The following is a 27,252-nucleotide window of genomic DNA, read 5'->3' on the forward strand; positions in this document are numbered from 1 at the left end:
TGTTCTCAGCATTTTGACTCCAAGATCTTCCTTCGTCCAAAATATGTTTATGTACTTCTGATATGTACTTCTGTTGAAATAATATCAATTAATAAATCATTTTCTCTCGCTTTCTCTCTCTCTCTAATGTTAAAATTCATCCAAGAAAGACATTTTTACACAGCCTTTGTGACTAAAGTTTATTCTGGTGTTACATTAATTTTCATTTGCATTTCAGGTTCTTTCACACCATACATACCAGAAGACGCAGCGATGCATTGTTGAAATTACAAAACTTGTGTGCTACATACATTGTCACACCCCATTAAAGCCAATTTTACTTTCTGTAGGAACTATATCCTTTGCACTCAACCCATTCTGACCTATTGCATTTGTGCATTTAAGGGTGTTTTTGCAGTGATGCCATAGAAGAACCATTTTTGGTGTCCCGAAGAACCTTTCAGTGAACAGTTCCTAAAATAACCATTTTGAAGAACATTTTAAAAATCTAAAGAACCTTTTCTGCATTTGAAATGTTCCATGGATGTTCAAGGTTCATAGAACCATTGATACAAACAAAGAACCTTTATTTTTAACAGTGTGAATATACTCAAATGAACAGATTTATGATTTTTTTTAACATTAGTTAAAAAGTGCTTTCACTTAAAATTTTAAAATGAAAGTCAACAGGTCCGTGCAGAGCTCTAGGACTTTTCAGAAGAGAAGAGAAAACCGGAAGAGAAATGTAGAAGTGTGTACCCCACGCTGGTTAGGAAGGTAAATCCACAGCACTTTGAGGAAGTGATACATTCAAGAAAAAAAATCTGACCACCATCTTACCGCAACCACCCCCAGATTTGGTTTCAACACAAATGAGAAGAAAACTACACATCCTGGTCCTTTCTTCTGATTTGGTGACCTCATTTTAATAGAAATTGCATGACTATTTCAGATTGAGTAATTTCTGGATTTCAATTTGAGTCTGAGTCACATAAACAGAAAGTTTTTTTTTTTTTTTTTTAAATAATTGTTTATTTTTCTAATACTTACAACACACTCCAACAGTAAAACATAATCAAGCAAAACAGAAATGTAACACTAACATTTGAATTAAGCTGCCTAGGTTATTTAATAACACGTAGACTTAAACCTGCAGTCAGGTTGACTTTTGAAACTAACCTCGAGTATTTTGGTCAGATTGGCTCTCATAAAGCAGAAGTCCATCGTCGCATGTCGTTCATTCACAGCCAGCTAACTGTGGTATAACAGATGGTTAGTTAGTGGTTATTGACTCCATCAGAGTAAATACCAAAGTGGATGCATTCACGTGAGGCGTGAGAAAAACGAACATATGACTAGAGATTCTGTGCTCTGACCACTTGTTACAATGCAATTTCAAGCCTGCATGTTGACGGAAAACACTGCATACTGAACTCACAAGATAATACTTTAGAATAAAAAACAGTTCAGTTGCATGCTGCTAGTATGCATAAATCTCTTGCATGATTACAAGTACGCTTAATTTATCCTTAAATGGAAATTCGGACATCATGAGCAAGACGTGAGTGTCTTTATCTAGACATAAACTCAGGTGGCACTGTGCCTGTGGACCTTGATGTGGAGGTCATACCACAGTTCAAGACAGGGCACAAAGGCTCATGGGCTTTGAGGGCATCCGACAAGCGTTGCTGTTCCTCTATCAAAAGCTGGACTTCCTTCCTCAGAAGACTGTTCTCCTGTTCCAGACATTCATACGCCTGGTCAGAGAAAATGTTGGCATGTCAAAAACCACATCAGTCATATGCATGAACGTGCATTTGATATATTTTGCAACGCCGAACCACAATTACCAACATATGTCTGCACGTGGCAAATAAGGATGACTACATCAACATCTTTTATATTCAACATAATGTGCAGATTGCAAACCTCATGCAATTCATCAGCTCTCTGGGTTTGTCTTTTGCGGCTCCTCTGTGCAGCAACTCGGTTCTTTTCTCTTCTTTTCAACCTTTTTTCTTCATCATCAGAGCTCTGAAGCACAATCATAAGTTGTGGTTGTTATGATGTATCGTTTCTTGAACATTTTCAATGCAGGAGTAACTCATTACAAATGAGCAAATCACAAATAGGAGTGAACCATAAAATCATTTTGGGTGGCAAGGATGAGAAAGATGAGAACGTAAATACTCAGTGGAAAGTTTATTATCAATTTGCTATTTTTTTCTATATTATTTACTTTCGTTTTATGTTAGGTTATAAAATCATTGTGCACTTATGCATAGAAAAAGAAACAAGAATTAAGAAGTAACATACCTCACTCCTTCGAAACAACCGTACAGCTGAAGCATCGTTTCGAATAAAGTTACTTGTTGCATTAAAAATTGACATGACAGGTGCAGGTGACGAGCGCAATAAAGACTTCCGTTGACAAAATTATATGGAAAATTAAGGCAAACTATTACGTCGTTTTAATAAGCGCATAGTAAAGCATGTTTAAACTGTCAGTCAAAATCCCTCAGTAACATAAGTGATTTCTTGCAAATGCCTTCGGCGGATGTTCTTTGAAGTCACGTGGTCCTCTCGAGAACTCCAATAACTTCTGGCGGTGTGGATGTTTTTGTATTTTTAACGCCTTTGGCTCATTCCACGAAATGACTCTCTTTCATTTTGTAAAGGTTACTTCTGAAAGCTTTTTTAAGACTTGAAATCAGGCAATGAATGTCTTTAAGAGTAAAAATCAAGTACGGTTAAATACTTTAAATAAATAAATAAAACGGTAGCATATGGATGTGCTTTATAGAAGGTGAGATGATTGACAATTCTACAGTTCATTTATCTATTACTAGCCTTGTGCTCAAAGTTATGACACTATAGCGAGTTTATTAACAATATAATTTAATTAATGGATTTAGACAGAACTTTTGTTGATATTGTTAAATATATGGTTAGATTTTCATCTTTGTTCACTTAGGATACAAAAAGTGCCCTTCTAGTCAATGTTTATTGATCACATTTTGTTTAACAAAACCGTGTTCAGTGCCAGTATTTGGAAACCAACACTGGGAGACGAAAAATACCTTGTGGTATAAACCTGGACCACATCAGCACAATAGTTCTCTAAAAAGTAATTTATTGTAATTGAAAAAAGCACTACCAGTCAAAAGTTTCTGAACAGTAAGATCTTTAAGGCTCTTCTGCTCAACAATCCTGCATTTATTTGATCTAAAGTACAGTAAAATATTTTAACTATTTAAAATAACTGTTTTCTGTTTGAATATATTTTATAAATGTAATTTGTGATTTCAAAGCTGAATTTTTAGCATCATTACTCCAGTCACATGATCCTTCAGAAATCGTTCTAATATTCTGATTTGCTGCTCAAAAAAATTATGATGTTGAAATCAGCTGAGTACATTTTTTTCAGGTTTTTTGATGAATAGAAAGTTCAGAACAGCATTTTTCTGAAATAGAAACTTTTGTAACATTATAAATGCCTTTGTCATCCCTTTTGATCAATTGAAAGCATCCTTGCTAAATGAAAGTATTTTTTTTTATAATTTCTTTCCCAAAAAAATAATGGTATTTTGTCTGTTACAAAAGCTTTTTAGTGTAGATAAATGCAGATCTTTGGATCTTTATATTCATCAAAGAATCCTGAAAAAATGTACACAACTGTTTTAAATATTGATAATAATACTTACATTTTTTTGAACAGTAATATCAGAATGATTTCTGAAGGATCATGTGACACTGAAGACTGAAGTAATGATGCTGAAAATTTGGCTTTGATCTCAGGAATAAATTGCATTTTAAAATATATTCAAATAGAAAGCAGTTATTTTAAATAGCAAAAATTTTTTTGGATCAAATAAACACAGGCTTGGTGAGCAGAAGACACTTCTTCAAAAACATTAAAAAACTTTTGACTGGTAGTGTATTTCCTAAACTACACGCACAAAGTATTTCTTTAATATTTATTTACAATATGTGTGTAAGAATCAGCATACAAAATACTTATAACAAGTGTCAATACAACGCTCCCATACTGCCCTTCTCCATTCCCACACAAAATGATACACACACATACAGATTACAGACTACACCTTAATTTGCATCAGTCATTGGGTTGATTTTTGGAGCAGGTACATAGTCTGCACTGTATTCTGAATCAGACGCAGCTCTTTTGATGGTGGAGGGAAGCCTGTGGTGAAGGTCTGGACAGACGCCTCCTACTGAACTGCCAAAAACTTCTCTGTAGATTTCCACCGACTCCACTGAAGGCTGCATGTCAAGCACTTGACGCAAGCCCTCGGCTGCCTGCTTCAGACTTTTCAGGGACTGAAGAGAATGAAGGAAAATAGAGCATGTTAATAATAACAGATCCTTTTTTGTCTATGGTTACTAATGAGACGTTCATCTCACTGGTATACTTAAATATTATTAGACAATAAAATGGACAAGCAAGTAGTAACATGTATATACTGTATATAAGTAATTAAAATTGATTTGTACCTTCATAACTGTACTGGCTTGTTTGAACATTGCAGGTGCAGCAGCGGATACATTTTTGATGACAGTGTCTGTAAAAACAACATTTAACAGCTAGTACTTATGTACTTTTGCTGAGAAAAGCAAATAAAGAAAAGAAAAAAAAGCACACACCTTGAGCTGGGTCTGGCTTTAGGTCTTGTGGCTTCACTGCTTGTTCATACAAACCCTAAAATAATGGATGAACAGTAAAAACATAAGCTACATTCACGCAGCAACATTTAGTTCTTTTAGAAAAATCAAACTGAGCTGTTCTCTGAGAAAAAAAAAAAAAAAAAAAAAAAAAAAACACTGTAGTTTACTGTGTAAATTATACTGCTTTTTATCCTAGTGTCTCATGAGTTATAGCCAACACAATAGTTTAATTTTTATATATATTATGACATCTAGTGGCCAGAGGTGGAACACCTAAAAATTTTTAAATGTAAAAAAAAGTCATTATGACATATATTGTGACCTCTAGTGGCTAAAAGTGGAACATGTAAAATTTTAAAAGAACTGATTTACCCAGTGGGATATTTGTTCCCAAATAGTTCCAAACACAAATAAAATCCTATAAAAAAATAATATCTTTACTACTATTTGAAGTTTGTAATGCTATTATTTAAATAACTGAAAAAATGATTTGTTTGTGATTTATATACTCTGTGTATGGATGAATGAATGGATATATACACACATACTACCAGTCAAAAGTGTTATTTTGTAATATTTTAAAAAGTAATATTTTTAATGTTTTTCTCTTCTACTCACCAAGCCTGCATTTATTTGATCCAAAACACAGCAAAAGCAGTAATATTGTGAAATATTTTTACTATTTAAAATAACTGCTTTCCATTTGAATATATATTAAAATGTAATTTATTCCTGTGATCAAAGCTACATTTTCAGCATCATTACTTCAGTCTTAAGTGTCACATGATCCTTCGGAAATCATTCTAATATGCTTATTTGCTGTTCAATAAACATTTATTATTATTATTATTATCAATATTTAAAACAGTTTATTTCATTTTTTCAGGATTCTTTGATGAATAGAAAGTTCCAAAGATCAGCATTTATCTAAAATAAAAAAGCTTTTGCAAAATTATATACTATACCATTCAAAGGTTTAGTATCAGTATGTATATTTTTTTTCCAGGAAACTATAGAAATTAATACTTTTTATTTAGTAAGGATGCTTTAAATTGATTAAAAGTTATGATAAAAAAACATGTATAATGTTACAAAATATTTCTATTTCAGATAAATTATGTTCTTCTGAATCTTCTATTCATCAAAGAAACCTGAAAAAAAATTGTACTCAGCTGTTTTCAATATAATAATAATAATAATTGTTTTTTGAGCAGCAAATCAAAACATTAGAATGATTTCTGAAAGATCATCTGACTGGAGTAATGATGCTAAAAAAAAAAAAATCAGGAATCACAGGAACAAACTACATTTTAAAATATTTTCAAACAGAAAGCAGGTGTTTTAAATACTAATTTATTTTTCTTTTCTTTTTAATTTTAATTTTACTGTTTTTTGCTGTAATTTGGATCAAATAAATGCAGGCTTGGTGAGCAAAGGAGACTTTGCTCATAAAAATATTAAAAATCTTGCATATATATAATGTGTGTGCAAAATAACCAAAAATATCATATCTCACCAGAAGTTTCCTCTCTGCTTTTAAGGATCGCACAACATGGTTACGTATTTGCTTTGGGTAAGAGGTGCGTTTGCAGGCAGTCTCTACTATTTTCTCATCTAGAATGTCATTTATTGTGTTCTCATTGTCTAAAAATACAAAAAAAAAAAAAAAAGATTAATAATGTCATAGCTTGGGTTTTGGTTTGCAAAAAATATAATGAGTTCTCTAAAGTTGTGACAGTAACTTACCTTCACAATAATCCTCTGACGCCTCGTCCCATGACAAGCCACCAATAACTAAATTTTCTTGCACTGTAAATTCGAAGTTCTAAAAGATAAATATGACAAATGAGGTGAATGGAAGAAGAAAAAAACCACACAGCAACAGCAGGAGCAACAACAACAATGATGATGATAAAAAAAACACATTTGAGTAAATGAGTTTTGGGTCTTAAACACATTTAGAAAGTCATTGTCATAAATGACTCCCATTATAGATTACCACAGGTAAAACAGATGGTGTTTCTATAGTAAAACTATGGTACACTTGATAAAGACAAAAAATAATTGAACTGACACTTACCACAACCATTTCTTGAAGCAATTTAGCTTTGTCTTCCTCAGAAATATGGCATTGTCCGTCGAGCAACTTTTTAAATAAGTCTTTATATTTTTCAAGCTGTTCACGGATATGTTTTTTCGACTTGACGTTTACTCTAAAATCCGCCCCGTTTTCACAACCTTCCTCCATGACTGCCGCTTATTTTTCAAAATAATCCTGGAAACGGAAGCAGAAGGTTTTACAACGAAACAAACCCTGAGAGAAACACTTCGGCGGAAGAAACGTTCCGCCCTCCACGCAGTCGTATCGTAAAGACGCCAAACGGACAGATGAAGAAAATGCCTTAGAGATCATGAAAAGTGCTTTACTAACACGTTTTATTTACAAATTTACACAGAAACGGAACAGAAAATATTTTTATATATACCTTCATCATGGCTAGAGGGTTTATTGACTGTCACTGTCACTTGTCAGCAAATGAGTTTGCACAGGTAAGAAATCTCATGCAGTCAAATAAATCGCAAAGTCTTATCTTTAAGTAATAAAACACCGTGTCTTTATGAGCTGATCTGTGAGCGTATTATAAATGTGTGCCACAGCCCTGCTAAAGACAATTCCCACTTAAACCAGCTTAAGCAGTTTGTCTCAACTGGTTTAAAGGAGAAGTTCACTTCCAGAACAAAAATTTACAGATAATTTAACGTTACTCACCCCGTTTTCATCCAAGATGTTCATGTTTATCTTTCTGCAGTCGTAAAGAAATTATATTTGCAGTTTACGATCCCATTTTTTAACCTCAAACACTCGTCTTGTCTAGCTCTGCGTGAACGCCGTGTATTCCGGTTCATGACAGTTAGGGTATGTCGAAAAACTCCCATCTCATTTTCTCCTCCAACTTCAAAATCGTTCTACATCACTGTTTTACCTTTTTTGTAAAGGGTGTTTGACCGTCCTTGCACGTTCACTTTGTAAACACTGGTTGGTACTTCTGCAGCCATGTAGGATGATTTTGACGTTGGACAAAAAAATGAAATGGGAGTTTTTAGACATATCCTAACTGTATTGACCGGAATGCAGTTTGTGCCGAGTTAGACAAGACCAGCATTTGAGATTAAAAAGTATGTAAATTGTAATTTTTCTTAAAAAGTAACTGATCGTTTCGCTAAATAAGACCCTTTTCCTTGGCTGGGATCATTTAGAGCCCTTTGAAACTGAATTTAAACTGCATTTTGGATGTTCAAATTCATTGGAGTGTATGACAACATACCCTAACTGTATTGACCCAGAACGCAGTTCACGCAGAGCTATAGAAGACAAGCATTTGAGGTTAAAAAGTATATAAATTGTAATTTTTCTTAGAAAATAACCAATCGTTTCGCTAAATAAGACCCTTTTCCTTGGCTGGGATCATTTAGAGCCCTTTGAAGCTGAATTTAAACTGCATTTTGGAAGTTCAAATTAGAAATAGGGTATGTCGTCAAACACTCATCTTGTTTAGCTCTGCGTGAACGCCGTGTATTCCGGTTCATGACAGTTAGGGTATGTCGAAAAACTCCCATCTCATTTTCTCCTCCAACTTCCTCCAAAATCGTCCTACATCACTGTTTTACCTTTTTTGTAAAGGGTGTTTGACCCTCCTTGCACGTTCACTTTGTAAACACTTGTCGGTACTTCTGCAGCGATGTAGGACCGATTTTGACGTTGGAGGAAAAAATGAAATGGAAGTTTTTCGACATACCCTGACCTGGAATGCAGTTCACACAGAGCTAGACAAGACGAGCATTTGAGGTTAAAAAGTATATAAATTGTAATATCTCTTGAAAAAATCACCAGTCGTTTCGCTAAATAAGACCCTTTTTCCTTGGCTGGGATTGTTTAGAGACCTTTGAAGCTGCATTTAAACTGCATTTTGGAAGTTCAAATTCACAGGTACCATAAAAGTACACCATATGGATAAAAATCTGAAATATTTGCCTCAAAAAACATAATTTCTTTTTGACTGAAGAAAGACGTGAACATCTTGGATGACAACGGGGTGAGTAAATTATCTGTAAATTTTTGTTCTGGAAGTGAACTTCTCCTTTAAGTTGTTTTTTTCAGCTTGTAGTTCCGAGTGATTTAATTGATTTGCCATGGTGCAGTATTTATAGTAAACTGGGCCACTTTTCATCCTAATGAATTTATAATAAAACAAAGACAAATGTTATTATATAATGTTTTATGTAAACTGTTGTATAGGTTATGTTGTATCAATGTGTTTATGTAAACTATATGCAGACAAAGGGTTTGTTGTCACACCAAACAGAAACCAATTGCAAAGCGAATTGTTACAGAACCTATATTAAAGTTACTTTCATGGTTTTCTCTAGGATACTGATGATGTACTTCTGAGAGCTAAAAAGGTATGCTTTTGTCAAGCTTCAGAAAATAAATCAATAAAACTGATAAAGAATAAAAGTTGACTCGCTGTGAGGTTGCAATGATGACCTCTTCTGTTTAATTAATGTAATTTTAGGCTGGAGTGAAAGCTCTTGTAGCAGTTACAGAGGGAACCAGTGAGTTTGAGAAAGTTATTCAGCTGTCTAAAAAGTAAGTTAAACACAACCTCAAATGTGTCAATGAAAGCTTTTGGTGAGAATGTTTTCACGGAGGAGTTTCCTGTGGTCCTTGGAATGAGTGTGTTCCAGTTGCACACACACCGCATATGCTTACACAGCAACGGACACATGCAGATTGACTAATATTTAATGTTTTTTATATAGCTATCCTGGTTTTGTGTTTCCTTGTTTTGGCATTCATCCCCTGCAAGAATCAGGGCAGAACTTGCATAGTGTCAAGTTTCAGGTGAATATAACCTAACATGACAGATAGGTTTAACATGCTTCATATGCTATATTGTGACATTTTAGTTCAAAAAATATTATTTTTGTTTTAACAGGACCTGGAGCCATGCCTTCCTTTGTTTCAGAAGTACAGAGATGATATTATTGCAGTCGGGGAGGTAAAGTAAGATATTATCTATTTTGGACAATTTTCAACAGATACTGCTGGGGATTTTTGTAATATTATATCAATATTACTTTAAATTAAATGACCCAGCACCAAACAAAAGTCGTAGAGAACTTAAAAAAATGTGAAATGAACTAAATGAAGAGAGAAACCATAATGAAGTCCTTAGTAAACTATAAAGGGGGCATTAATATGAATTAAACTGATAATGCAAGACAAGCTTTAAAATAAGCCAGAACAACTAAAAAAAGTCAAGATATTTATTTTAATTCACACATTTATCAACCTTTTTGGAGAACTAGAATCTAATTTAATAAAATCTTTATAAAGTAGAAATTATAAAGTAATTAAAAAAAAAAAAAAAAAAAAAAAAAAAAAAAAAAAAAAATATATATATATATATATATATATATATATATATATATATATTTATGTAGTTAATCATGAAAAACTGGAGTAATGTGACTGGAGTAATGATGCTAAAAATTCAGTTTTGAAATCACAGGAATAAATGACATTTTAAAATATATTCAAATAGAAAACAGTTATTTTAAATAGTAAAAATGTTTCAAAATTGTACTGTTTTTGATGTACTTTAGATCAAATAAAAACAAAGTTTTTATTAAACAATGTTTAAAAAAACATTACAAATCTTACTGTTCAAAAACTTTTGACTGGTAGAGTACAATGGAGAACCATGGAATCGAAACGGTTAAGAACCATTGGTCTAGGAGAAAAAAAGTGAAAGTCGTACAAGACTAGGAAAGCTAGGCCTCACATTTCCAAAGTCGATTTTAAATCTTGAGTCGCTATTGTAGTTCTTGTTACATAATGTGATTTATGCTTGCTAATATTTTTTCTCTCCACAGATTGGTCTTGACTTTACACCCTGGTTTGCAAACACTGCTCAAGAACGTGATGAACAGATAAAAGTCTTTATTAAACAACTTGAAATATCTAAAGAACTGGATTTGCCAGTGTGAGTAGCAACATGACTTTAGCAAAGCGTAACAGAAAATCATACAAGCAGTTCAGAAATGGTTTGCCACTTTTTAACATTACTTTGCATAGCAATATATAATGTAGATTCTGAACTGACTGTTAACTTTGTAGCTTTTAAACGCTCATAACTCAGTCCACTCTTTTATCTAGAAATGTACATTCCCGCTCAGCAGCCAAGGTTACTATAGCCACAATGAAAGAACTAGGTAAGAGCTAGCAAATCATTGTGCCTCTGTGACCTTTACAGTCGCGGCTGAATGTCTTGCGTAATTCTACTTTTATGTCTTTAGGGATTAGACAAGCATTGTTGCATAATTTTGCCGGAAAGCCATCAGTTGCTATGGAGGGGGTTCAGGCTGGATTCTGCTTCTCCTTTCCGCCTGCCGTCAGCAAAAACGAGCAGGTTGGATAAGGATTCTCATAATTGCCATCATGCTTGTGTACCATAAAGTCATAAATAAGTATGATAAGTGTGCAATAAAAACATGAGATGTATATTAAAAATTGACCCTGTTCCACGTCACATGCCATTCACTTCCAATATTAGCACAAACTGTGCATATGAATGGATATTTGAACTGGAAATTATGTATTATTTAAACTTATATAGATATTATGTGACTGTCATGAAGTTTGGCATAAGTGATTATAATGATACTGTGTTTTAAATGCAGAGAGCAAAATTAATCAGACAGATTCCACTGGAACACATTTGCCTTGAGACAGATTCTCCAGCCTTGGGGACTGAGAAACATGTAATTCTTAACCTGTTATAATAATAATCTGATTTTCTGTATGACTGAGATGATTTGAAGCTCACCGTCTGTGTTTTTCTTATTGCTCTAGGTTAGAAACGAGCCAGGAAACATAATGATCTGCTGTGAATACATTGCAAAAGTTAAAGGAATATCTTCAGATGTAGTCATGGAAGTCACAACACAAAATGCCCTTCGATTGTTTTCTAAGTTAAAAGGCTAGAATTATTCTACTTATATTATTTTTGTTAATTTTGGTTAATAAAGAGCTCACTCAGAAAACAATTGCACTTATTGTCTAGAGATTTTAAGCTTTCTGGAATTTTGCTGTAAAGGTATACCAAAGGTATACTGTAAAAGAGCACAATACAATACAATACAATAAAATAGTCCACAGTTTTATTACCAGGTTGCTTCGTTACACTTTATTGCTGTCTGAAGAAACACATTTACTCTTCACAGAGCTTGATTGCAGTTCCTAACACCATATGAGTTTGATCTGAAAGAATAAAAAAGATCTTATTTACTTCATCTTATATCAGTAAGATTTTTAATGTTTTTTTTTTTAAAGAGGTTTCATTTGCTTGCCAAACCTGCACTTATTTGATCCATAGTATAGCAAAAACAGTAACATTTTGAAATATTTTTAGTATTTAAAATAACTGCTTTCTGTTTGAATATACTTTAAAATGTAATTTATTCCTGTGATTTCAAAGCTAAATTTTTAGCATGGTTACTCCAGTCACACAATCCTTTGAAAATCATTCTAATATTCAAATAAACATTTTTTATTATTACTATGTTGAAAACAGCTGAGCAGATTTGTTTTTCAGGTTTGATGAATAGAAAGTTCAGAAGAACAACTGAAATACAAATCTTTGTAACATTATAAATGTCTTTATCATCACTTTAGATCAATTTAAAGCTTTTTTGCCAAATAAAAGTATTAATTTCTATAATTCTGGATCTTTATATTCATCAAAGCATCCTGAGGAAATGTACTCAACTGTTTTAAATGTTGATAATAATAATAATCATAATAATAATAGAAATTGTTTCTTGAACAACAAATTAGCATATTAGAATGATTTCTGAAGGATCACGTGACACTGAGGACTGGAGTAATGATGCTGAAAATGTAGTTAAACTTTCAAACGCAGTTAAGACCCATCTTACAGCTGTCTTCAAAGTGTCTTCGCTCGGGATGTCTGGTGTTGGTGTTGGTGTTGTTGTTGTCCATCCAGGAGGACCGCTGCTCGGGACGCGCGGTCTGCAGCGCACTGAAGTCACAAGTGTTTTGGAGGTGACGACGGAAGTGTTTCCTTTCAGGTAAATTCCAGAACCTACTGGTCGTCTCCACGCGACACCACGACTCCCTCTGCAAATTCAACTCGTACAGCTGGTCTTGCTTTGATTTTGACATATTGTAAATCAAATGTAGATAAGTCGAAATAGCACGCAGTCTTTAATGTTAGGAAAGCTGTAACTATGGTAACCACACGTGTAGCCTTGTAATGTATGCCACCGGAAGTGTGTTACGATACCCAAGTCCATTGACCCCATCCAGTTATAGGAACTCAATATATGCCGCTTCCATACCTTAAATACATATCTTACAGTCATTGTTATGCATTATACGCAACATTACAGTACACGCATTTCAGCCAATATATGCAATGGACCCTTGTGATGACGCGTTTCAACGGTCATCATCATCATAAACTCTTTTAAGTTTTTTATATTTTGATTTTTAAAAATATGTATGTACATTTATAACACTATACTTTGTATTATATCACCTTTTCATCAAGTTACAAAAAAACTAGTTAACGCTAGTCAACGACTTTCATCATTTGATTGAAAGTAGTGAAAACACCATCGGGTATTTTTTCTTTTGCTATTTGAGCAAATGGGAATGCAAAAAATATATTTGTGGTACTCTCCCATTCACTGCTCTCGGATTTTACCCAACTATGACGACTTCCGCTATGAGAAACCCGAAAATGTGAGAAAGGTCAATTATTGCAAATTATGCAAAACTTTAAACATAGGTAGCCCAATTCCGCGGGAAAATGTGAATTTGACAACACTGATGTATCCAATATCTACACAGGTGTTCACAAAATTTGACCTATATTTAAGAATTCGCCAGTAAGGTTGTCGTCGTTGGCTGACTATTTTACGGACACCTATTCATTAAAAAAGAAAGTATTCACGTATTTGAATATAATCCTTATTCATTCGTATCAACAATATTTTTGATATTAACTAAAAAAGCAAAAACATTACTAATTCCCCTAAACAATATATCCTCGGGCCATAACTCAGTACTGTATATAGATTAAAATATAACTTAAATCAATAACCTAAATACTTTTTCTACTGTTAAAACTAGGGTTGTCAGTAGAATGAATTTAACACGATTGCCCTTATGATTTCTAACATCTCTTTAAAAAGCAGCATTACTGAAACAGCATTGTCAAATTCAGTAACTATGCTTAAAAAGTGCATATGTAATCTGTTTTAAATGGTCATGTTAACTTTAACAGACGCTTTTGTGAAAGTCTCCCATATTTCCACCAAGCCCCCCATATTTCCACCAAGCCCAGATTGAATCTAGACTACAAAGATTTCATCATGACCTTTATTATGCTATTTCAGCATCATTACTCCAGGCTTCAGTGTCACATGATCCTTTAGAAATCATTCTCTAATATGCTGATTTGCTGTTCAAGAAACATTATTATTATTATTATTATTATTATTATTGTCACTATTTAAAACAGTTAAGAACATTTTTGTAGTTCTTTGATGAATAGAAAGATCCAAAGATCAGCATTTATCTGAAATACAAAGCTTTTGTAACATTATACATTATACCATTCAAAAGCTTTTTTTTTTTTAAAGAAATGAATACTTTCATTTAGCAATGATGTAATGATGACAAACATTTACAATGTTACAAAAGATTTATATTTCAGATAAATGTTGCTTCTGAAGTTTCTATTCATCCAAGAAATCTGAAAAAAAAATCTACTCAGCTTTTTTAACATAATAATAATAATAATAATAATGTTTTCTAAGCAGCAAATCAGAATATTAGAATGATTTCTGAAAGATCATGTGACTGAAGTAATGATGCTAAAACTTCAGCTTTTAAATCACTGGAATAAATTACATTTAAAAAAAAAAAAAAAAATATATATATATATATATATATATATTATTTTTTTTTTTTTTAAAGAAATGAATACTTTCATTTAGCAATGATGCAATGATGACAAACATTTACAATGTTACAAAAGATTTATATTTCAGATAAATGTTGCTTCTGAAGTTTCTATTCATCCAAGAAATCCGAAAAAAATCTACTCAGCTTTTTTAACATAATAATAATAATAATAATAATGTTTTCTAAGCAGCGAATCAGAATATTAGAATGATTTCTGAAGGATCATGTGACTGAAGTAATGATGCTAAAAATTCAGCTTTGAAATCACTGGATTAAATTTTACAATATATTCAAATAGAATATTTTAAATAGTAAAAATAATTTAAAGTTTTACTGCTTTTGCTTTACTTTGGATCAAATAACTGCATGCTTGGTAAGCAGAAGAGAAAAAAACCCATAAAAATCTTACTGTTCAAAAACTTTTGACTGGTAGTGTATGTAATATGTATACTGGAAAAAGAAAAAAGTATATGAAGCGCCATTCAACGCAGCTCGTATTGCTTACAGTCTCTAGCAGTGTAGATGTGCTGTCGAAGCACTGTAGAGACTTGCCCCGCCCCATCTGCAGTCTCATTGGTTCTTGCCAAGCCTATAAATCCACTTACTGTAGTGGTCGACGAAGCAAAGCGGAATAAGCAAATCCGAGGAGGATGCGCACATCACGCCATCATCACCCACATGCTGCTGAAGCCGGTAGTGATCCGAAACGCCCCAATTCAGGCGGTTAACTTGTAATTACAGGGTCTTACTTGCGTTATTATCAGGTGGATCATCTGAAAACGTCATCATTATATCTTTATCTCATACGGTTGGCGCTTCAGGAAGAGAATTACGCACATCTAGTTCAATTTGATATAAAGTAGAATCGTTTAATGCCTAAGTGAAGGCGTTAATTTTGCAGAAATGGTGGCAGGTGAGTATCTTCAGGAGCAGCTTGTTCTGCCCGACAGCACGCCTGACGGCGGTGGCACTGAAGGAAACGCAGACGAGGAGCCCGGCTACAAGGAGCTTTCCAATGGATCGGTCCATATAACGCTGGATCCAAAGGTGCTGGAACAGGAGCTTCCGCCACCGGATGAAAAAGAGGCGATGCTGCCCGGCGAGCAGAATAACGAAGAGCTTGAGACGAGACTCTACTGGAGGCGGTTTGCTGTTCTCGCGGTGTTCAGCCTCTATTCGCTCGTCAACGCCTTTCAGTGGATCCAGTACAGCATCATTACGAACATCTTCATGGAATACTATAATGTGTCAAGCATCGCGATTGACTGGCTCTCCGTGGTCTATATGGTCGCATATGTTCCTTTAATCTTCCCCGCGACGTGGCTGTTGGATAAGAAGGGGCTGAGGATGACGGCGTTGTTAGGAGCCGGGCTGAATGCCCTGGGCGCGTGGGTTAAGTGCGCCAGCGTGGGGCCCAGCCTGTTCTGGGTCACCATGACCGCACAGATCGTATGTTCTGTAGCACAGGTCTTCATCCTCGGCCTCCCCTCCAGAATCGCGTCGGTTTGGTTTGGCCCAAAAGAAGTTTCCACAGCATGTGCCACAGCGGTGTTGGGCAACCAGGTGTGGACTGTAAATGACATGCTATTAGTGATAAATTTGGTTAAATATTACTTAACATTTGACATAATACGAAAATCTCTTGGTTTAGTATTAAAAATTACGTATAATTGTAGTCAGCATAATTTCACTTTGTCAAGTTGCATTTGCCATTTTAAAACACCATGGTAATCATAGTTTTAGCTGGAATGTGTTTTTACACATTTTTGCTCTAAACAGGTCATTCACCTGGTTCAATCTGATTATTTAGTATTATTTTATAACAGGATTATTTTAAGAGAGTGACAAGATATTCTGTCATCAATTTTTATTATTTAAAATAATTGTATTGTTTTATAAAATATCTTAGACAAGATGTTTTATCATTTTTAAAGAGATTATTTTATAATAAAATTATTTTATGAGATAGACAAGATCTATGCTTTGTAGTATTATTTAAAATACTCATCTAAAAATAAATACAAAAAATAAAATTTTAATTATTAAATAATTTTAAAAGATAAAAAATGTAGTCTATCATCAACATTTTATTATAAAATAACTTTATTATTTTATAATTATTTTTAAGGGAAAGTTCACCCAAAAATGCAAATTGCTCTTCCAAACCTGTATAACATTCATCTTTTTTTGTGTGGTAACACTTAACAATAAGATTCCATTAGTTCATGTTAGTTAATGTATTAATAATGAACAATACATTTATTACAGTGTTTATTCATCTTTGTTAATGCTAGATTTTTATTTTTTTAAAGATTTATTTCTTGGCATTTTTTGCCTTTATTGTGATAGGACAGATCAGAATTGACAGGAAGCGAAGTGGGAGAGAGGTGGTGGGATCGGGAAAGGTCCTCAAATCGGGATTCGAACACGGGACGACCGGAGCGCTGCCCAAAGGGATATCAGCGCCAACTGTTAATGCTAGTTAATGAAAATAGTTGTTTATTGTTAGTTCATGGTAATTCACGGTGTGTCAACTACTGTTAACAAGCACAAGTTTTGATATTTAATAATGCAACAAGATTAATAAATGCTTTAGAAGTATTGTTCATTTTTAGTTCATGTTAACAAAAGTTGTTAACTAATGAACCTTATTGTAAAGTGTTACCATAATTATTTAATGAGATAGACAAGATTATCAGTTATTAATTCATAGTATTATATTATTTTAAGAGATAGAGAAGATAGGGTCTATTATCAACTTTTTATTATAAAATAACGTTAAATAGTTCACCCATAAATGCAAACTGCTGTACTAAACCTTTATGAATTTCTTTCTTTTTTATTTTTTGTGTTCAACACAATAGAAAATAATTTTAAGAACACTGGTAACAAAGCAATTTTGTTTTCCATTGACTATCCCGGTATGTTATTATGATAGCAGGAACTGTGGTTACCATGGTACATTTTTGCAAGGGTGCCAAGTTTTTAAATACAGACTAATCTGAATACTGTAGTTTAAATTGTGACCTGAAATATTTAACAGTGTGTATTTATTATTCTTAAAGGATCTTGTGTTTTATTATTGTTTCATATACTTTGTTCATTAAACTTTGTGTAATATGGCCTTATTTCTTTTTCAGCTTGGTGTAGCCATAGGTTTCCTGCTCCCACCTGTACTTGTTCCCAACACAGTTGACAACAAAGATCTCATGGGCCACAACATCAGCATAATGTTCTATGGAACAGCTGCAGTTTCAACTTTGCTCTTCTTTCTAACAATATTAGGTAATAACCAGTATCTGCATTTCACATTATTAGAACTTTTTTTCTAGCAGTTGAGAGAAAGAGGTAGGACATAAATAAATAATTTCAACTGAGGTGTGTACTAATGCTTGGTCTAAACAAATCATGCAAAGCATCCTTCTCTCATTCAGCCTTCTGTCTGCTTTTATGCCAGTATAGATCACAATACACAAGTTGCAACTAGTTGACTTGGAACACCTTGCTCATGATCTTTGCATGTAATGATATATCAACTGTTGTCAGAATATTGAAAAAAGCTGTTTTAAAAACATAGGAAAAAGAGGACAGTGATTCATATTTTAAAGAGTATCAAAACTAATACAAGTACATTAATCGCTCACAGTGTTTCAGTGGTTAAGATTATTAGAATTAGAAGTTCATGTGTCTCTCATTCGTTTTCTCAGTCATTAAGGACAGACCTCCACTCCCACCCAGCAAAGCACAAGCTGTTCTCTCCACTGGTCCAGCTGAAGACTACTCATACAAGAAATCAATCACCAACCTTTTCAAGAGCATTCCCTTTGTCCTGCTCCTTATCAGCTATGGTGAGAAAGACAGTTATTTAATACAAAATTAAATTCTGTCATTCTTTCCTCATATTTTTGTCTTCCTTAAATTTGTATTTTAGCGTCTGTTGACTTACGTCTGTGATCTGTTTTTTTATATTTTATTTCTAGCAAATAATTTTTAATTATGCAATATATATATATATATATATATATACACACATATAATTATCATTTATTTTAATTTTTATATTAATATATTCCTTGTGCCTATGAACCATACACCATTTAATATTAGATGACTTCTGTTATTTTGTGACGTATATGGCTTATTAACTTCGTAATAATACAGTATCAACCTTCTCTAATGCTACAGTCTCAGTTATATGTACAGATTGCCCTGATCAAACACACCTGAACAAACTAATTTGTATCTGAAGGAGCACTTGATAATTACAGACAGGTGTGTTTGATCAGGGTTGGAACTTGACAGACAGGATCGTAAAAATTGTGTCATAATCTATTATTACTTGTCATTATAATTTTCATATTTTAATCAAATGTAATAAACTGTGCATAGTGTGTCTTCTTTCCAAAAAATAGCAATAGGCTAGCCTTTGTGTTACTTTTGATATAAAACAAAGTCTCAGATTTTAAATTCTGTCCATTTCATTAGGAAATTCAAGCAATAAATACCGTTTTGGCACTCTTTAATGTAGCATGATAGATCGTTGTAGCTTCTGTGTGTACTCGCCTGTGCATAATCAAACACGTAGTAAAACATTCGTGACAGTTTTGTTTTTGTTCCGGATCTGTGCTCTGCTGCTACACTGGAGCGCACTCGCCACCAACTGCACAGGGGTGGAAATTTAGCTACAATTTTACAATAGATCACCCTCAGTGCAATCCGTCAAAATGACGGACGGCCTTCAGATTTTTAACGCATTAAAACGCGACCTTCGATATATATACATATATATGTATAAGCAAACAAAGTCGAATCTATTTTAAACATAATTTATAAAATATTTGTTATTGTTTTTAGGCATCATGACTGGATCATTCTACTCTGTATCTACACTTCTCAATCAAATGATAATTACGCACTATCCGGTAAGTGACCTCACAAACAACTCAGAATTAATATGTCATGTGCATGTTTTGTAGGAGTCTTTCTGGGTCTGTCTCAGGCAGAATTGTGTGCTGTTTGCTGGGAATGGGTGGCTTGTCGCCGATTTATTGTCCAGACTCATGCAGTTCATTAGCCGTTTTTCATGCATGCCTGCTACTCATGACAGAGTCCAAATGAAAAGATGAAAAGACAAACACGGTGTACATTCCCAAGTTTGATGTGTCCGAATGTTCTGCCAGCTTTCCCACCAGGAAAGTAGTATATACCACAAATCATGTGATATTTCTTACCGTGCATAACTTGTCCATATCTGGTCGTTGAAAGAGGTGCCCCTGACAAAACACTGAAAGTTAGTTAAAGTGTTGAGGGTTTGGTTGCAACAAACCCCTTAAGCTCTGAATAACCGTTTTCTTGGTTTAGAGGGGTTTGTAGCCAACTACTGGTTAACAAACTGGTGGCTGATTGTGAGCTTTTAATCCAAAATCCTGAGATCAAAGCTCACTTGACAGTATTACTAGCAAGTAATAACTGAAATAAAAACTCTCAAAAACTCTTTCTTTAGGGTGAAGAGGTAAACACAGGGAGAATCGGCTTGACTTTAGTGGTGGCTGGAATGTTTGGCTCCATACTGTGTGGAATCTGGTTGGATCGGACTAAAACCTATAAGTATGTATATCTGCCTAAATGAATATTATTTTCCTCAAATATTTTGATTTTAATTGAATTGAAATGACTTTGAAGTATTTAGCTCTGGCGCTCGTATTAGTGTCGGATTTTCATTATTAGCAGCTGCTAATCTTTTAATCTTTTTCACTTGGTTGAGTATGTTTGTTTTATTACTAAAAATTCTTTAGTCATATTAGCAAAATTATGGCGAAATATCTTCTATTCTTTCTAATAGTTTAACAATGTATGAAGTGCAGATCACACAGAAGTCACAAACAGCTTGCTTTTGTTTAATGTGTATGAACAACTAGATTTGTACTGAAATGACTGGATTTTGCCCGTGAAAATTCATCAAACAATGATAAATGTGACCACATCTTTACTTGTTTTTAAAATGATTAACCCTCATCATGTAATTTTATCCTTTTACTGGTTATTTATCAGATCTGGGAAAAGCAGCTTGTCAGTGTTTTACATTTTTCCTCTCGTCTATTAGATTGACTACACTGATCGTCTACATCCTGTCCTTCATTGGAATGGTTGTGTTCACATTCACGCTGAACTTGGGAACTCTGCTTGTTGTCTTTTTTACTGCTGCTGTCCTAGGGTAAGCTACTAGAGTTCAACTTGTTCAACTGTTATCAGCATATTATATTATATATTACATACAGTGGTGGCCAAAATTGTTAGAACACTAGTATTTTTACCAGGCTAAAATGGTTTTAAGTCAGTCATTTCTATCTTTTGCTGTAGTGTGTCAGTAGGAAATATAATTTTACATTCCCAAGCATTCATTTTGCCATTAATTGTAATAATCCAGTGAGATTTTGACAGCCTGACAGACAGTTCTCCACACAGAGATCTGATCTCATCATCATCCAGACTGTCTGGAATGACATGAAGAAACAGAACAAACTGAGAAAAACTAAATCCAGAAGAACTGTGGTAACGTCTCCAAGATGCTTCAAGAAACCTACCTGCAAAGCTACCTGAAAGTGCACCTAGGGCGAAAGCTGCTTTGAACGCAAAGGATGGTCACACCAAATGTTGATTTCATTTAGTTAATAGAAGTCAGTTGATAAAGAAAATCTACTTATGACATTATTTTTCACAGCATCCTCATTTGACAGCATTTTTACACAAGTGCCTAAAACTTGTAACAGTACTGTAGCTTTGCAAGTAGGTTTCTTGAAGCATCTTGGAGATGTTGCCACAATTCTTCTGGATTTAATCTGTCTGTCTCAGTTTGTTCTGTTTCTTCATGTCATTCCAGTCAGACTGGATGATAATGAGATCAGATCTCTGGCTGCTGTCAGACTCCTTGTGCAAATAAAAATCTCACTGGATTATTACAATTAATGGCAAAAAATGAATGTTTGGAAATGTAAACTGACATTTCCTACTGACACACTACAGCAAAAGATAGAGATAACTCCATTAAAACCATTTTTTAGCTGGTAAAATACTAGTGTTCTAATCATTTTGGCCATGACTGTATGTTTAGAAAAAATATATATTATGTATAGATTTGTGTAAAGAAATTTAATACTTTTATTAAGCAAGGATGCATTCATTTGATTAAAAGTGACAGTAAAGACATTTAGAGTGCTACAAAAGCTTACATTTTAAATAGATTTATATTTCAAACAATTTTAAGATAGATAAATCTATTTCAAATTAATTCTCTTCTTTTGAATTTTTTTTTTTTCAAATGAATTAATTTTTGAATGAATATTTGTGGATCAAACGTGACAGAACTGTGCCCAGTTGTACAGTTGCAGAAGTGGTCACTGGTCAGGTTTTGCTTCCCCATTGTTGTCTGATTCACTTAAACATGTCTGTACATGCAGCACTTCTCATATTCAAATAGTTTTCTCTGCCAGGTAAGTGTATTTGACTCATGTCACTACTGTTCTTTTCAAAAGATTTTTTATGACCGGTTACCTTCCCATTGGCTTTGAGTTTGGTGTCGAAATCACATACCCTGAGTCAGAGGGCACGTCATCTGGTCTTCTGAATGCATTTGCACAGGTATGTATGACCTGGTCTTTCCTGATAAGCTTTCAGTTGATCATTTCCATACACCATGGTAACCACTTTCAGTTTGAACAGCCTGGTAAGATGCACACCAACTTAGTCCTTCAGCATTTGCTCTATGCAGGGCTCTACAGTGAGACCATTTCTCACTATGAAAAAATATTATGGAGCACCAGTGTGTGTTTTTGCACCACTGAGTAATGTATCACAGACATATTTCACAAATCCTTTCATAAACAAAGTGTAGAGAGAGTGTAAATAAGAAATTCATTATAATGGAACTTTGTGAGATTGCGATGAACTAAGATGAGTGACAGCTTTTAACAATGTTTAAGGGAGTTTTTAAATGAGATTTTGATTTAATACAATGGTTAAATAAACAAGAAGTTGATATTAAGTGACTAACATTGTCTGACTATAACACTGTTGCCTGATTTTGCCCTATTTCGTCGTCAAAAATAGTTTGAAACAAGTCACAACTGAGCCGCTGCACGTTCATATATGAATGAACGTGCGTTTTTAAACAAATCTAGTGAGTCAATGATTCAATTTCCAAAGACAGTCACTTGCTTTATTCCTGAATGAATCAGCTGTTTGAACGAATCAAATGAATGAATGATTCAGGAATTAAAACAGTGTCTTGCATCACCTACTGGCAGTTTTAGTTTCATTTTAAAGTATCTTTTCAGATATTTAAATAATTTAATATTTCTATATTCAAAATTTTATATTTAAAACATTAATCTCAATATGAATTTGTGTTGTTCTGTGCCACCTCTGTAGTACAAATTAATTTTGTAAATATTGATTTCATTTGATTGGTAACTTATTCTTGTTCTACTTGTTCTTATTCTGTTGTTTTAATTAGAAATTTGTGTAAAAGTTTGTAAAAATTTGATATAAAAGATAACTTTTAATAAAGTTAGAAAAACAAAATCCCCTGTAAATCACTTTAAGGAGTCAAATATCACTTTGTAATGGGAAGGCTCATTTTTGATCAGATTTTTTTATTATTGATCAGAAGGTGCTCCTGAAATTTTGACTGTTCTCCTAAATTTAAGTTAAGTGCTCCTAAAAAGAAAAGTACGCACAGAGCCCTGCTATGCATCCTCCAATATGTTGAAGAACAGGTTTAGATTCTTCTTGAATAAGTCATTGTTACGTACATACAGGTATTTCCATCTCATACTCTGCTGTCTTTATTTTTAGGTGTTCGGCATCATTTTTACTCTCATCCAAGGGCAGCTTACCACAGACTATGGCCCGCTCAGTGGAAACATATTCTTGTGTGCTTGGATCCTCATTGGCATTGCTCTAACAGGTTAATTTTCTTATTTACAGACCTTTCTCTTATTGATCGGTATCGTTGGTGCACAGCATTAAGAAACGTCTGTGTTGTTTTTACAGCTCTGATTAAATCAGACCTCAAAAGACACGGCGTCAATGTGAGCAGTGCAAACAAAGGACAAGCAGTAAGTCTACCTCATTTTTATGTCCAGTGTTGTTTTTCATCACTTTTGTGAACTAAATATGCACAAGGCTCAACCATGCAAATCTTGATAATGTGAAGAAAAAGATATCTCAGTGGATTTATAATCAGTTTAGTGCAAGATCAAAGTCAAAAAGGACTTGAGTAAGATATTTCACATGATGTTCACATATAGCCCACAAGAGAAAATAATAGTTGAATTTATAAAAATGACCCCGTTTAAAAGTTTACATCCCCTTTAATCTTAATACTGTGTTGTTATCTGAATGATCCACAGCTGATTTTTTTTGTTTAGTGACAGCTGTTTATGAGTCCCTTTTTTGTCCTGAACAGTTAAACTGCCCGCTGTTCTTCAGAAAAAACCTTCAGGTCGCACAAATGCATTGATCCATTGGTTCTGTGTGTTTGAACCCTTTCCAACAATTACTGTATGATTTTGAGATCCATCCTTTCACAATGAGGACAACATTCAAATGCTCACTGATGCTCCAGAAAGAAAAACGCTGCATTGAGAGCAGGGGTGAAAACTTTTGAACAGCATGGAGATGTGTATATTTTTCTTATTTTGCCGAAATATCATATTTTTTCCATTTATTACTGCCCTTCAGTGGCTACAGAAGATAGTTACATGTTCCCCAGAAGACAAAATAAATTAAATTTACCGTGATCTTCAAATTCCAAAAGTTTTTACCCCCCCAACTCTTAAAGTCCACTTCCAGAACAACAATTCGCAAATAATTTACTCACCCCCTTGTCATCCAAGATGTTCATGTCTTTCTGTTTTCAGTCGTGAAGAAATTATGTTTTTTGAGGAAAACATTTTAGGATTTTTCTCCATATAATGGACTTCATTGGTACCCCGATTTTAAACTTCCAAAATATAGTTTAAATGCAGATTCAAAGGGCTCTAAACGATCCCGGCCAAGGAAGAACGGTCTTATCTAGTGAAACGATTTGTATTTTTTTTTTTTACTTTTTAAGCACAAAAGCTTGTGTAGCACAGGCTCTGGGATGTGCGTTCACGACGATACGTACTATTGAATCACATCGAAAGGTTACACGGAACGTAGATGGAACTACAGACCCAGTGTTTACAAAGCGAACGTGCAGAGACTAAGAAAGTGCAAGTAAGTTTGTAAACGCTGTTTACAAACAAAAAGGTACAACGATGTCCTCCTCTCAAGTTGTTGGAGAAAATAAGATGAAGTTTTTCGCCATACTCAGTACACAGACGATGAACTTACACTTGATTCGTAGTAGTGTTGGGAAGTTCGGATCATTTTACCGACTCTGACCTTTGAGGCTTGTTCAGCAAAATGAACAAATTTTTTTCTGAGTCATTTTTTTCATTTTAGCAAAATATAATTAAAATGTTACGTGTTACTTCCCAAACACATCTACTGCTTACACAAATGTTGATCACTACAAACAAGACAAAACTATAATGCTATAAGAAACAGAAAAGATTAATTCATTGTTTACCTGGTTTACCTTTAGTCTATATTTAGCTCACCTCACCTCTTATCTGACAAGTTTTCGGGTTTGAGTCGTTCGTTCATCACGTGACAGCCCAATAAGATGAACAAATGACTCAAAAAACCCGAAGACTCGAAAAAGGTGAACTAATTCCAGTACAGAACCTAATAGGATGTTGCGATGCATGACTGAATGAATCAGTCGCCAAGACGACTAGTTCTTCCCGAGTCACACTGAAGATTCGTTCAAAATGAAAGAATCGTTCAAGAAGGACCCATTACTAATGTTGTGGCGCGCATCCCAGAGCCTGTGCTATACAAGTTTTGGTGCTTAAAAAAGTATACAAATTTTTATTTTTCGAAAAAAAAAAAAAAACTGAGCACTTTAGTTTAGAGCTCTTTGAAGCTGCATTTAAACTACATTTTGGAAGTTTAAAATCGGGGCACCAATGAAGTCCATTATATGGAGAAAAATCCTAAAATGCTTTCCTCAAAAACCATAATTTCTTTACGACTGAAGACAGAAAGACATCAACATCTTGGATGACAAGGAGGTGAGTAAATGATTTGTAGGTTGTTGTTCTGCAAGTGGAGTTCTCCTTTAATGCATATATATATATATATATATATACACACACAGACCCTATTCTTGATTAGAAATGAATTTAATATGTTTGTTTCTCCTGAAGGTTCCCACTGAGCTGCCTCCTGAAAAAGCGTCCAGTGACGTCAAGCTGGAGCCTTCTAGCTTATCTCGTGAGACTTCAATTTAAGTCTTAAATGTCTCTAATAGCACACATCAGACATCACAGACTTTCCTGAGATGACTTGAAATCTCCTTATTTTGCTGTAATGTTGTGATGTTATAAAGACTTTTCAGTGAAAATTGACCGTGGCGTTTATTCACAAATATGCTGTGAATTCATTTCTCCAAATCTAGGCTGAAATGTGTACATACAATTTGTCTCTGAATTGTACATGCATGATACTTTTATTTGTTTCAAGAATCATGGACCAAATATTATGTATTTAACAGGGCTTGTAATGCCCATATGCACAATCCTGTTAGTGTGATTGGAACAGCATGTTTGTTTGCGTCGTCTCAAAGGACGTGACTGTGTGCTACTGCAACTGTGAAGCAATGTTGTACATTTCACACATCTGCTGTTGCATTTCAGAACATCTACATGTATTAATTCCAGGAAGGCCGTAAGTTCCCATTTTATTTATTCAGGATGATGAAGATTGCCCATGCGTTAAATGAAGCGTGTTCTGTAAACCGAAAAGGCTTACTATGAAAAATGTAACAGAAGTGAGTGCTTTGAAAATTCACTTACCATGAATTGAGACCGATGCCATTTTAAGTGCTTATGCAGTCATTGTAAGATCAAATCAAATGTTGTGTAGTGCTTTTTTTTTTACCTGAAAAACAAATTTATACTTGTTTAGTCCTTTCCAGAGAGCACAACTCAATTTGTCAGCATGTTTACCACATTGAGAGTGTGTTTCCTTCAAAAAAGAACGTGGTTCTTTTACAAGAGTGTGTCATTGACAGGCCTAGTGAGGTTTTATGAAAATGTCATACCTCAGATAGAAAGCAGAAAGAAGCACTATTATTTTGTAAGCCTAGGTTTGCCTTTATTGGCTGATTTTTGTATTTTAGATGCATATTTATTGGAAAGATTGCCTTTTCAGCATTGGTTTTGTATTTATTGATTTTTGATTTCAATTTCTACTGTTTCTACTTAGTGTACTTGTCAGTTAATGAAGGCAGCTGTGCAAACTTGGGAGTCACAAATGATGCTAGGAAATTCGCTGTAAAGTAAAACTGTACAAGAACTCAATTGCGTTACACTCTGAACATTGGAAGTGTATCATGTTTCCATCACCGCTGTTGTAAAATAATAAAAAGAAAATTGCAA

General features: G+C 34.0%; 5 protein-coding genes across 5 annotated transcripts; 2 read left to right on the forward strand and 3 right to left on the reverse strand.

The window, feature by feature from the left end:
- Window positions 1–416: 416 nt before the first annotated feature.
- batf3 (basic leucine zipper transcription factor, ATF-like 3) lies at window positions 417–2,549 on the reverse strand. The gene is made up of 3 exons (XM_051139086.1): window positions 2,296–2,549; window positions 1,909–2,013; window positions 417–1,736 (listed from the first exon to the last, which is right to left on the reverse strand). The coding sequence occupies exons 1-3, from the start codon at window positions 2,368–2,370 to the stop codon at window positions 1,551–1,553; spliced, it is 366 nt and encodes a 121-aa protein (XP_050995043.1). The 5' UTR covers window positions 2,371–2,549; the 3' UTR covers window positions 417–1,550.
- A 402-nt stretch (window positions 2,550–2,951) lies between these two features.
- nsl1 (NSL1 component of MIS12 kinetochore complex) lies at window positions 2,952–6,953 on the reverse strand. Its single transcript, XM_051139080.1, has 6 exons — window positions 6,746–6,953; window positions 6,412–6,490; window positions 6,182–6,309; window positions 4,645–4,699; window positions 4,495–4,562; window positions 2,952–4,320 (listed from the first exon to the last, which is right to left on the reverse strand). Exons 1-6 carry the CDS (start codon window positions 6,911–6,913, stop codon window positions 4,087–4,089), a joined length of 732 nt encoding a protein of 243 aa, XP_050995037.1. The 5' UTR covers window positions 6,914–6,953; the 3' UTR covers window positions 2,952–4,086.
- A 31-nt stretch (window positions 6,954–6,984) lies between these two features.
- Window positions 6,985–11,967, forward strand: tatdn3 (TatD DNase domain containing 3). Its single transcript, XM_051139079.1, has 10 exons — window positions 6,985–7,215; window positions 9,094–9,126; window positions 9,240–9,313; window positions 9,487–9,568; window positions 9,663–9,725; window positions 10,603–10,712; window positions 10,886–10,941; window positions 11,026–11,138; window positions 11,410–11,490; window positions 11,582–11,967. The coding sequence occupies exons 1-10, from the start codon at window positions 7,159–7,161 to the stop codon at window positions 11,711–11,713; spliced, it is 801 nt and encodes a 266-aa protein (XP_050995036.1). The 5' UTR covers window positions 6,985–7,158; the 3' UTR covers window positions 11,714–11,967.
- Window positions 11,868–14,339, reverse strand: LOC127183194 (spermatogenesis-associated protein 45-like). Its single transcript, XM_051139081.1, has 2 exons — window positions 12,667–14,339; window positions 11,868–11,989 (listed from the first exon to the last, which is right to left on the reverse strand). The coding sequence occupies exons 1-2, from the start codon at window positions 12,911–12,913 to the stop codon at window positions 11,940–11,942; spliced, it is 297 nt and encodes a 98-aa protein (XP_050995038.1). The 5' UTR covers window positions 12,914–14,339; the 3' UTR covers window positions 11,868–11,939.
- Window positions 14,340–14,842: 503 nt separating this feature from the next.
- Window positions 14,843–27,248, forward strand: flvcr1 (FLVCR heme transporter 1). Its single transcript, XM_051139078.1, has 10 exons — window positions 14,843–16,285; window positions 17,863–18,007; window positions 18,430–18,570; window positions 19,577–19,644; window positions 20,226–20,329; window positions 20,826–20,936; window positions 22,255–22,360; window positions 23,576–23,687; window positions 23,774–23,838; window positions 26,020–27,248. The coding sequence occupies exons 1-10, from the start codon at window positions 15,626–15,628 to the stop codon at window positions 26,101–26,103; spliced, it is 1,596 nt and encodes a 531-aa protein (XP_050995035.1). The 5' UTR covers window positions 14,843–15,625; the 3' UTR covers window positions 26,104–27,248.
- Window positions 27,249–27,252: the final 4 nt, after the last annotated feature.

Source organism: Labeo rohita, chromosome 20 (genome assembly GCF_022985175.1).
Source record: "Labeo rohita strain BAU-BD-2019 chromosome 20, IGBB_LRoh.1.0, whole genome shotgun sequence".
NCBI classification, from domain to species: domain Eukaryota; kingdom Metazoa; phylum Chordata; class Actinopteri; order Cypriniformes; family Cyprinidae; genus Labeo; species Labeo rohita.